Source organism: Mastacembelus armatus, chromosome 23 (genome assembly GCF_900324485.2).
Source record: "Mastacembelus armatus chromosome 23, fMasArm1.2, whole genome shotgun sequence".
Classification (NCBI taxonomy): Eukaryota; Metazoa; Chordata; class Actinopteri; order Synbranchiformes; family Mastacembelidae; genus Mastacembelus; species Mastacembelus armatus.
Genome location: NC_046655.1, coordinates 4750255 through 4762628, shown reverse-complemented (window position 1 = coordinate 4762628; position 12374 = coordinate 4750255). Strand labels below are relative to the sequence as shown.

Genomic DNA, 12374 nt, shown 5'->3' with positions numbered 1-12374 from the left:
GACTAAGTTTTATCATGCTGTCAGAGTTGCAACATGTTGTTACATTGACATAAAAGCTTGCCATATCAATATAATACAATTGTAATTTTATGGATTTGCCACACAACCCTCTATCGATTTATAAAACAAAGAGAAGCAAGGCCCAGGAGAGGAGGCAAAGACAAGAGACTGGACTCCCAGGAGGGTCTTTTCTGAACAGCAAGAAAAGAGCCTTGCAGAATACCTAACAACTGCAGCTGTTCTGTTCTATGGTCGAAGCACTAAAGAGGTATAAGAAAGTGTATGTAAACAGGGACATGTTAAAAGAGGTTGTCTATCAGAATAAAACAGAGGAAGGAAAACTAGTTAGAGAATAAGACAGAGTGGAGTAAAAGTAATTGAGAAAATATATTAAACCCTAAAGACTTTACTAGTTTTCAGTTTCGTCAATTTGCCTTTCAGCTGGTTGTGCATTATTGTTGTAATTATCCTGAAACCTGGAATGCCAACTCCATGGCCAGCCCTGACTGGTTCTTGGCTTTTATGAAGAGGCAAGCCTGTTTTTCCATACGGTGCCCACAACCTTCTAGTTTATCCAGAGCCACAAGTTTTAATAGACATGTTTCCCAGTTTTTTGACAGTCTTGAGAAAGTGCTAGATAAGCACAAATTTCAGGTAAAAGACGTGTGGAACATGGAAGAAACAGGGGTTACAGCTGTTCCTGAAACACTTCCAACAACACACTAAGTCCTCAGTTGATGCTAATGTCCTGCTTATACTCGACAACCCCTCATCCCATCTGTCTCTGAGAGGAATACATTTCTGCAGAGACAATGGAATTGTCTTGCTTTCCTTTCCACCTCACTGCTCTCACAAACTACAGCCACTGGATCATACTGGTCACAGTCCTCTAAAACGAGCTGTGAACTCCTGTGACTCATGGATGAAGAGATGCCAGTTTATGACATTCCTGGCATTGTTAGGTTGGTCCTCCTTTTGGCAGCAACATCAGCAAATGAGCAGTCAGGTTTTAGGTGCACTGGCATTTGGCCATTTAATTGGGAGGTCTTCCAAGATGTTGACTTTGCATCATCATTGGTGACAGACCATCTACTACAGCTCCACCAGTTCCATCTGTCCTGCCTGCACCTCCTGCAGACTGCAATTCTTACAGACACCACAGAGTAAGAGGCACAGGAATTGGAAAAGAAGAACCAGAAAGCTAGGAGAAAGAAAACCAAGACTAGAGCGAATAAAAACAAAAAGACAAAAAACCTAGACAATGACACTGGCTCTGTGGGTGAGTAACTGATTTCTGCAGTGTTTGTCTGGAGAATTACTCGAAACCAAGCGAGGTTTGGGCACAGTGCTGGCAATGCAAGGCATGGCCTGACCAGGCCTGCACTGATGGGGGAGCCAATTAAACTTGGCACAACTGCGAGTCTGATGTGGATTAATTTCTTTCACTCTTACCCGTTATCTTTCACACACTCACACACACACACACGCACACACACAGTTCAGTTCAGTTCAGTTCAGAGGAGTTCATAGAATTATTTCAGCAAATTTCAGTCTTGATTTTCATTAAAAATATTTTGTAGTTACATTTTTTGTTGACCTAATAATTAATCCACAAATGGTTGTTACTTGTTATTTTACTAATCTTGGTCTTTATACGGCCAATTCAACAATTTAACCAATTTAACCATCACCTTGTCTGTGACGACCCCCTGTAACAATTACATGTAATGTAATTGGTCGTATATTATCATACGTCCGCATGTTACAGCAATGTGGGTGAGTATCTGACAGATGTGGGTTTAACGTGTTAAGGGTTCGGCTCAGAGAAACTGAAGGAAACACAAAAGGTTATGCAACTGTCCACGCTCTCCCCTAAGTCTCATGATAAGTGTAACGCGTTGTTGTTGCGTCGTCGTTCCGTGGATTCTCGGCGTCGTTGCCGGGAGGAAGAACAGCAACTCAGTACTGGTCTCAACACTTGTTTATTAGACTCGAACGGGGGTAATCCACCACGATTACAATGTATGCCCTTTTCTCTCACAGTTCTCTCTCTTCCCTCTCTCCTCACTCTAAATTCTGCGCTCCCGCTTCCCTTGAATTCTCTTCTCGCGAAACAATATTCCTCTCACTTCTTAAAGGACCAGAACCTAATTTCACTCTAACATTCATCCTTACATAATACTCAAATGCAACTGTCCACGCTCTCCCCTAAGTCTCATGATAAGTTTAGCACAAAAACAGGAAATTCCTTTTATTAACATCCTGCACAGTGCTGGCACAGGAAACAAAGCGCATTGCATTCACCATGAATCATTCTTGGAACAGAGAACATCGAGCACCATGGATGGGGAATGTTTTGACTTTCTGAATCTGCTGCATCGTCGTCGGACTCAGCAACACTCCCTGGATCCCTTTCTTCCTCCATGTCGCACTGCAGGTTTTCTGTCATAACCTGAATACTCACTGGATTTCCCGCTCTAGTTATTTACGTCTTTTACGTCGTGTCGTCATACGCAGAGGTTGAAAAAGAAACGCGCATGTTTTTATAATGTAAGGAGTAGAAAGTACAGATATTTGTCTAGAGGTTGAGTCGTGACAACTGGACTTTCAGTTCTTTAAAGGTGAAACGTTTCGCCCCCCATCCAAGTGGCTTCATCAGTCTGAAATAACGAACATGTCAGCGCGCGCTCCCTCCCATTCTCAGCACTTCTCTTTTCAGCAGAGGCGCACTGCGCTTTTACGCACGACCTGAGTGACACGGGCGGAGAGCGGAGGCCATGAAGGTCGTCAGTGTCAGTGAGTGACTCCCAGTTCAAGCTGCCACCGCTGCTAGAAAATGCTCCCGCTGCCTGCTCTGCTTCTTCTTCTCTGGGGACACGCTGGTCGGTGTCGGGGGGAGGATGGAGGCTTCACTTTTGATGGAGACCTCCGCCACTTCGCCGTGGCCTCCAACACGGTTTTCATCGCGACAGAGGAGAACCTGTACCAGCTGAACCACGACCTGACTCTGGTACAGAGTCTGAGCCAGAGAGGGATCTTGAACGGTTCGAAAAAGATCGAGGAAGTTCAGTTTTACCGGGTTTCTGGTGAGTCTAAGTGGGACACAACTTTCGGCGTCAACCTGTTGCTGCCGTTTGTTGAGAATCGGACTCTGATCACCTGCGGAGACACAGGCGGCTGCGCTTACTGCGAGGTGCTGGACCTGAAGAACATCTCCAACCTGCTCTACAGAGAACACATCCAGGTGGGACCATTGAAGCGCAGCGACGCGTCCGTCGCGATCTTGGTGAAAACTCCAACCCGGACCAAAACTTACATTCTGACCGCGATACAGCAAAACCAAACCGGTCCCGAAAAGAGCAGCTGCGGCTCCGACTCCAAGACTGTCAACCTTCATAATACAGATGACAGAGGGACGGGAGGTATATTTTCCGTCTCTGGCAGCAATAAAACGCCTTGGATCGAAGGAAAAGGTGCTGTGGACTTTGTGGACGGATTCCAGATCAGTTCAGTCACATATCTGCTCTCCAACCTGCCGTCAGGCCCTAAAAACAACAAAGTCCGTCTTATTTGGCTGAAGGCCGAAGAACAGAAGGAGCAGACTTTCGACTCGCTGCGGGGCGCGACTCTCATCGTCCCTGGTGCTGGTGGTGTCAGCAGCAGACTCCTGGCCTCCTCCGTGATCCCGGGCGGGCCACCGGTGCTGTGGAGCGGAGTGTTCAGTGTGAACGGAGACCAAACCAACACCGAGCTGGTGGTGTTTGACATCAGCCTGGATGACACCGGACAGACGAATAATGATCCTGACTTCTGCAGCGGTTCCTGTCCTGAAAGATCAAAACCTGAGGTGGGTCGCTCTGTTAGAAATATTCAGTTTGTGAGTGATCGGATGTTTTCACCTGTTGCATCAGTTTCATCTCTGCTCATTGCTGCTGGTTCACAAAGACTGACACTTTGCCATGAAACAGTTTTGAGTGGACATATTACGCTGCTAAATATTTCTAGTATTAGCTAAATGTAATAGTTCAGCATATTCCATCAACATCCACATACACATATCCACTATTGGTCATATCACAACTGACAAGTGTGAATTCATTACTGTAGTAGAACTATTAGATGTAAACTCAATGTTACTCACCATGAAATGTCCTTTATATGAATCCAGTTTGTTCAGCCTACAAGTCTGCTAACACAGTCTATCAGAACAAGTTATCAAGCAAACTGGAACATTTTGTTTTAAGCCCATTAACAATGAAATTTGAGTCTATATTACATATTAACTTAAGTTGATGTAACTACCAACATTATTTGATCACAATTTTTAAAAGTAAAGTTTGCAACTTAGAAGGTTTGTGTAAATCAGTTCATTTGAATGTGTAACTTGAGTGAGCTGACACCATGTGAAGGATAAAATAAATGTAAAATGACAAAAGAAAACTAAATGAACATAAATGACTTGATGACGTATCAGGACTTAGTTCAACCTTTAGTGGAGTTTATCAGCTACACCCAGTGCTTCAAATTTAGATCTTCAGGTATCCAGAAATATCTGTTACCTGATGTTCGCTGTTTGTTTTTCAGCCAAAGAGCCTGAAGCCAAAGGCCGTGCTCTTCAGGCAGAACAACATGAGCTCTGTGCTGGCAGTGAGGCAGAAGGCCTGGATGGTTTTCTTCATTGGGACAGCAGATGGACAGCTCATTAAGGTGTGTGTCAATATTACTGATATGACTTGCATGGAAAACATCCAATAGAATCAAATAGAAACTAAAGTTTAATCATCCAACAACATTTTGTTCTTATCATCAAATAGAAAAGAAACTTTAAATTACAAAGATGTGAACATATTTTTTAAATGGCTAATTGTTTTTTAAAATTGGTTTAAAATTAAATGGCAAAAATCTAATGATGCTCTAAAATATTTCTGTTATGATTTGAGGTAACAGTTTGAGCTTCACTTCACTGCGGTGTCTGCTATTTTTTTGCTATTTGTCAGCTTAACCTCAAAGAGGCTCCAAACCATGTCAAAAAGTTTTACCCTATATCTGCAGTGACCACAGGTTTTGAAATGTGGCAGGAAGTAAAGGTGTTTGTCATAGAGGCGTAGGAAAGAGTTTATCAGAAATGTATTTTAGAAAGATACATATGCAGATGTTAGTGGTTGATGTGTGAATTTTAAGAACAGCATAACGTTGACACAGACATCAGTTCAGTGGTTGAGAAAAGTCACAAACATATTTTTATGATTAATTCAACATGTTAAAGTTCATTGGAGGGAACTTGTTAATTAGTCTGTTGACCTTTACAAATTCTAATTTAATTTCAAATCCTAATTTCCAGCCATAACAAAGCTGTGTTGTTGTTGTCAGCTTGCTGTGGACAAGAACTATCAGACCACCTGTCCCAGGGTGCTCTACAGGGCCGACGACGACCGCCCCGTCTTTCCCAAATTACAGCTGGATCAAGTGGATCGTAAACATGTGTACGTGCCATTTCGAAACCAGGTCGGTGCTTTGTCCATGTAAGACGTGTAAGACTGAACACTAGGAGACTGTGAATACTTTCTTTTAAATACCTCAGGGCCACATGTGTGTCCTGTATTTCAAAGTCTTGCTAAATGTTTGGGTTTTGATCTAGATGATGCGTGTGCCCGTGTCAAAGTGCAGCACATACACCAATGTGCAGGAGTGTTGGTCTGCACAGGATCCGTTGTGTGTCTGGTGTGGCTCTAAAAAAAGGTCAGTGAAACAACATGTGCAGCTGACATCTCCAAACTGTCATAGTCTTGGTCCTAACATCTTTTTCTTCTTCTAGATGCACATTTGAAGATGACTGCAAGGACTCAGACTGGTTATCCATTCCTGATGTCTCTCATCAGAGAATGGTTTCCTTCAAAGTTGTAAAGGACCCTGCAGGCCAGGTGCAGGTTAAATACAAGCTTTATCTCTAACCAGTTGTGTCTGTTGGTTATTTCTCCTTTAAACACTCACATCCTTTCTCAGATCACAGTAAATGTCCAGATGCACGTGACTGTGAGCCAGGAGGGGCAGTCTAACTTCAACTGTCAACTCTCCACAAGTTCCAGAGAGCTGTGTAAGAGGAGTAACACTCACCCGCAGTTCCCACAATGCACCTGCATCCTCACAAACAGCACACTTCCTGCTGAAGGTCAGTGACTTTAAAATAATCCAGTAATCCAGTGACCTCTGTAAATTCAGCCTCTGAAGCCTCTGACCTTCACTTACCAGGCCTGGATGTCCAAGTTAGGATTAGATTGGGGACAGTGGAGTTGTTGGAACAGCTGGATCTGACCGACTGCTCTGACATCAGGGGACCACCAAGTTCTGTCTTGTAAGTCCATGAACATTTTCTGTTCACAACTGTCTGTGGACACTTGTTGACATAGTTCTTGTAGTTTCATCACCAGGAAGCAAATATCACTGTGCTGTGCTGCACCAGGTCGTCGTGATCCAAACTTTTAGTGGTTTATTGGTGGTGATGTCGACACCAAACGTGATGTGATTTGTTTCCTCTTCAGGTGTCAGCGGTGTATCAAGTCTGGATGTAGCTGGAGGAACAACAGCTGTTTCTGGGCTAATCCAGGAGAGACAGATGTAATTATGCATGTTGTTATGTTGTTATCTAACATAGGCTTTTCCAGTCATCATACATGTTGTACATGTGCATATGTTTCCAAGTTCTCCAGTGAATGTGATGAACCCTGCTGAATGTCCTCCCCCTGCTTCCTCCTGCAGCTCAGTGTTTGCCAAGTGATGGAGTCAGGCATCGGTTTTCCCGTGAGTCCGAACCTCAACTCACAGATTTGTCCTCTGAAGCTCAGCTCATTCACATTCAGTAGAGGTCAGAAGGTCATAGATTAACAATGATTATCTCTGTGTTTTACTGGCAGAGGCCAGAGGTCTCCTCCATCACTCCCAGTGTGGTGTCTTTCTACGGCAGGAACCATGCAGTGTTGTCAGGTCACAACCTGAGTGATGTGACCAGAGTGAGGATCCAGGCTGCCTGCACTGCACAAGAGTGAGTCTGTTTACAGGCCACTAGGATTATGTTTATGACCTAATGGGTGAGACTGTGTGTGAGGTTTGTGTTAGTTCACTAACATGAGGCTTCCACTGTGGTTGACACATGTTAGCAGACCTGGATGATAAACTTCCCTTTGGTGCTGCAGTTTGATTTTCAGGGTTAAAGCTCCAGAGTCAGAAACACTGATCATCAGTGGAGCAGCTGCTGCTTTGTCAGCTGTTCAGTTTTTAGCTTAGACAAAGTCTTAACATTGAAGTGTGTGGCATTTCCCTTTAACGTTCAGACTGAACAGTAATACTTTGTCATATGTTCTTTTTTAGTTGGCTTTAGGAGTTTTCCAACTTTTTATGCAGAAATGTTAAAACATTCTTCATTTAATCCGTTGTTACTGTTTATATCAGAGATGCACCGATTGCAATTTTCTCGGCCGATTTCAGTGTGACCTGCCAATTCAGATTTTTTTGCCAATTCAGATTCAGAAGAACTGTAATGAAAGCCTATACAGAAATATTTTCTTCAGTGAAATGTTTTATTTTGTAAAAAAAGAAATTATTAAACATTACAGGATGCTCTCACGGCAGAATAACTTTAACAACAAAACCAGTCAATTGGTGCATCTGTAGTTTATGTTATGTAATAGCAATAAAATTGTTCAGATTAGATTATGTGAAGTGGATGATGCTGCTCTACATGTCATTGTTCTTAGTGTTTCATAATAAATCAGCTATAGAAAAGCAGATCTCTGTCCAACACATTAACTGGTTTCTCTCTGTGCTCTGATCAGATCTCCTGTGTGGAACAACACAGGTGTGAGCCTCACGTTCCACGTTCCCAGTGCAGATAATAAAGGTGAGGTCACTGTATGTGCTGTTCTCCCAGATGGGAGTTGCCATGGCAATGCCAAACTCACCTACCAGTCATCACCATCCTGCACCAAAATTGAACCAAGCAGCTCCTGGGTCAGGTATGTTTGGATTGTTGGTACTTGGTACTTGGAAAGTGTCTTTCAGCAAAACACTCAACACACAATATAAAAGTGACCCATGTATCCTGTTGTCATTGGTAAATCATCACCTAATCAATAGTATGACAGCACAATAATGTTTATGAACAGACAGGACCATCACTAATTATGGTTTGTCACCATTTAAAAAGTGTTGCCAGTTTTATGACAACGTATGTCAATGGAAACATTATGGTAAATGGCTTATTTTAGGGTTTTTTGTGACTTGTTCATTTAGTTGGTGATTATCACTGGTTGCCATTATTCCATCACCAAGTTAACATGGTCTCACCAAAATGTAGCTTAAGTATTTGAGATCCTCTTCTCTGATTGGCTGCTGCTCCGTGTCCTGTAGTGGGAAGAGGAGAATCACAGTAATGGGATCCCACCTGGAGTTTGTGGAAGGGCTCGTACACGGCCACGCCCCGCAGCAAGTCAGTCCTCCCAGAAACACCAGCTCTGAGGTGGGTCTGCCCACAGTGTCCCATTGTAGTGTTTTCTTACATCGATTGTCATGTTCCATCATGTTATTCTGCCTCTGTGCCATGTCATTGTCAGTCGTGTCACGTTACATTACCAGTTTAGCAGGTCACTGTCATCATCAGCCGTACACAGATGTCATATGACCATAACACAAGACGTTTCTTTAATTCACTGCAGAGTCTCACCTACGACACACCTGCAGCTCAACACACTCAGGAAGTTTCTACTGTGTCTGTGAAAGTAGCCAATGAAACCTTGGCCTGTTCCACTAAAATAACCTACCATCCAGACCCTGAGTTTACTCACTTCACACCCATAAGGAAAAGAGACAACGTGCACATCATTATAGAGGTAATACATGTTTTTATCTCACATGCACATATACTTGACATGAATCCATAAAAGTTCAGCATCTTCTTCTGTTGTTGTTTCAGAAAAAGGCAGACAAACTGAACATGACAACAGCAGAGTTGTCAGTATGGGGTGTTCTGCAGGAAAAACAGTACCCCTGCATCCTGGAGGCCAAAGAAACAAATAACAAGAATGAAATCTACATCTGTGCAATTCATCACGTTCCAGATATTGAACTTCAGCATTTATTGGTAAATCTTTCACCCAGTCTTCACCTAGGCCACTTCTGGACAATCACATGAAAAATACAACCAAGCTTTACAGTATTTATAGGAAGGACAGTGGTGGGTCAGGGTAGCACTCAGTCTTTGACACTGGTCTCTGGTTTCCCTGGTTTCTGACCAGAGGTCTGGTGGGATGTTCCACTGTATAAATCTGTGTTGCTGCTGTTTTCCAGATAACCTATGGTGACAGGACAGTAAAACTAGGGCCTCCATCTATATCACATCAGGTCCTACTGACACTGCGTATACTGCTGATACCCTGTATTCCTGTTGGTAAGTACAGTAAGTAGGTTTGACCAATGAGGTGAAATTTGATCTGGTCAGTATATCAGCATTGATATAAATTAGACTGTTTAACAATGTTTATTTTAAATGATTGTTTCCTGCCACTTTCAGTAGAGTCTGAACATCCAGCAGTTCTAGAAACACTGATTGAAAAACCTTTTCTATTGCACGTTATGTTGTAGATGAGGTTTATTTGTCTGCTTGTTAAAAATCAGAAACTGTTTGTCTTTCAGTTTTGGTGATTATCTACCGATGGCGAAAAAAGCTCAGCGCAGAAACAAACAAGCTCTGACTGTTAACTGAAACCTGCTGATCCAGTATGGTGGTTCCAGTCGTCTAAACCAGGTTTTTTTCTTGTCAGCTCTGCCCATGAGGCCAGCTGACCTGAGTCTCCTGCACACAGTGTCTGTGCACACTGTTTTCTCTCTTGTTTTATTCAACAATGCAGCAAATTCAGGAGCAGTGAGACGTCTGTTTCTGAAGGATGACATTCATAAATACTTGTCTTCTTGGGCAGATGTGCACTTGAACCTCCCACTGTGTCTTCTGTCCTGATTGAATCCAACTGTTACATGTCTCTGGACACTATAGTGTAGACCTCTTAAAGAAATCTTTAGTTTCTTGGCTATATCTCATAAAGAATAACCTTCCTTTCTCAAGACACACATAGACTGACGCATTTCTAACGAAAGCTGTTTTTGTTTGACCAGGAGGTCATGCATGATCAACACATTTGAGTTTATAAAAACCAAAGAGATGCAAAGCCTTAAAGTTTTACTCTGGTTAGATACCAATGATTGTTGTTTTCCAAAAGGTCGTCTTTGAACTTTTAGATCAGAGGTCACTAACAGGCGGACCGCGGTCCGGGTGCGGACCCAGAAGCCTCCCCATACGGACCCGGACGTACAGCCAAAACAGAAGATTGTGATTTAAAACCTAACGGGGCGCTTCTATTTCCACCGGAGCAGCTTTTTTAGACTTTACAGTAGTGGAAACGCACAGACCAATTGCATGCGAGTTGAGCCATCCCACGTGATACCACTCAGCCAATCAAGTCTGTGCATCCCAGGCGGTAAACATTACGACTCTACAGTGTAAACAGCGCTAGAGGCAAGTTACACATGAAAACAGTGTTGCCAACTTAGCGACTTTGTCGCTATATTTAGCGAGTATTCAGACCCCTCTAGCGACACTTTTTTTTTTTTAAAAAAGCGACTAGCGACAAATCTGGCGACTTTTTCTGGTGTTACTGGAGACATTTGGAGACTCTGTGTCTGTACTGCACCGTTCTTACACTTCTCAATTTGCCGCAGTAAGACGGCTAATCAGCTGCAGCCGCGAGCCCCTCCCCCGTCCCAAAGCCTCCACAGGCGGCCCAGTCCTCTCGCAGCAGTCCCTCCCTCCCAGCTGCAGTCACAGCAGGAAGTGTTCACGCCTCCCCGTCCCGACTGCAAATGAATCGCTCGTGCGATCATGTATGTGCGTGATCTGTACTATACACAGCGTAATAAAAAAATAAAATAAAATAAAAAGTAAAATGTTCTTTGTCTAAAATAAATCACTGCATTTGACTCAAACAGCCTCAGTCATTTACAGCAAGGCAAATGTATTTAGTTCTGAGAACTTATTAACTGCAGGCCGTCATGCTACATTATATGGCACAGTACAAATATTTTGAGTGTCCCTTATTCTGTCCCTTATTTCTTATAAAGAATCACAATTGTCTCTTACTTTCCATTTCTGAAGTTGGCAAAAGCGTCTATCACAATTACAGCATGTGCCATGGACATTATGCAAATCACACGATGACGTCATTCAGCGACTTCTAGCGACTTTTAGGACAGCCAATAGCTACTTTCCTTACTGACGAGTTGGCAACACTGCATGAAAAGACAGTACAGAGAAAAAGAAAGAGAGCGATACATGTAGAAAACAAAGGGAGAGAAACTGTAAAGTGAGACGGAGAAAGAGCGAGAACATAGTTAATGAGAGAACATTATACAGCCATACATATATGTTCAGTTGTATGTTACATGACAATAAATATTGTCAGAAAGTTTTTGAATTGTACTGAATTCATTTGATTTGACAGTCAGGTATTGATTACATGCAGATGTTGATAAAACTACTAGGCTACTTAAATATATATCACACTAACTAGTTAGACATGATCTTCCGGACCTTTGCTTCAAGAAATTTTCTCTAACGACCTCTTTAAATTTTAGTTGAATACCCCTGTTTTAGATGGTTTATCTAATGATTCATTTGTAACAGACGTGTGAAAAAACATAATGTTTGTGTTTTGCTGTTCATTTTTATACGTTTCAATGTGAACGTCCAATAACGTCTTGGTGTTTCCAAACTTTGTCTTGCCATAGTATGTAGCTCCAGTCCATACTGTGTGTGATTTCATATGAAGAGTCAAATGAGTCCAGACAGCAGCATGTCATTAGTGAGAGCTGTCTAAGGTGTGGAAAGGTCAGAATAAAGTAACAGACACTGTTGGTAAAGGTGAAGTTGGGTTTCTTCTCTGTCAACAGAAGAAAAATAACTGAATGTAAATAAATGTTCTCCCATTCAGTTGTTCTCAGCTGAAGTTTCAACACCATACTGCCATAGCGTCTGACCACGTGACCAGTTTCCGTACAGACGTGTGACGTAACGAGCAAAAGCGTAACAGTGCGTCACACCAATCAGCACACCTGTGTCTCACCTGCTACATCAACGAAGTACAAATGGGAAACAGAGCAGGCTGTCAGAGTAGAGCCTGGAAACGCCTGGGCCTCCATGTTAGAAACAACAACACACTGGGAAACACAAAGTTTCTCCACAGGAAGACACAAACTGGACAAAGTCACGGTCAGAAAGTGAAGGGACTTTTCATCTTCAGGCCACTAAGCTGCTCATCTCCAGCAGCTCAGGC

General features: G+C 42.7%; 1 protein-coding gene across 1 annotated transcript; it reads left to right on the top strand.

Moving 5' to 3' along the window:
• The first annotated feature begins 1861 nt into the window (after positions 1 to 1861).
• On the top strand, positions 1862 to 10411 carry LOC113141796 (plexin-C1-like). The gene is made up of 16 exons (XM_026326344.1): positions 1862 to 3847; positions 4585 to 4707; positions 5371 to 5505; positions 5639 to 5739; positions 5816 to 5921; positions 6004 to 6169; positions 6250 to 6352; positions 6540 to 6615; positions 6757 to 6798; positions 6912 to 7039; positions 7830 to 8009; positions 8404 to 8512; positions 8709 to 8882; positions 8966 to 9133; positions 9340 to 9439; positions 9685 to 10411. The coding sequence occupies exons 1-16, from the start codon at positions 2837 to 2839 to the stop codon at positions 9741 to 9743; spliced, it is 2781 nt and encodes a 926-aa protein (XP_026182129.1). The 5' UTR covers positions 1862 to 2836; the 3' UTR covers positions 9744 to 10411.
• Positions 10412 to 12374: the final 1963 nt, after the last annotated feature.

Coding starts and splice junctions, on each gene's coding strand:
- LOC113141796 (XM_026326344.1), top strand. CDS start 2,837: ATGCTCCCGCTGCCTGCTCTGCTTCTTCTTCTCTGGGGACACGCTGGT. Junction 6,799..6,911: donor AGTCAGGCATCGGTTTTCCC/GTGAGTCCGAAC, acceptor TTTTACTGGCAG/AGGCCAGAGGTCTCCTCCAT. Junction 9,134..9,339: donor TTGAACTTCAGCATTTATTG/GTAAATCTTTCA, acceptor GCTGTTTTCCAG/ATAACCTATGGTGACAGGAC.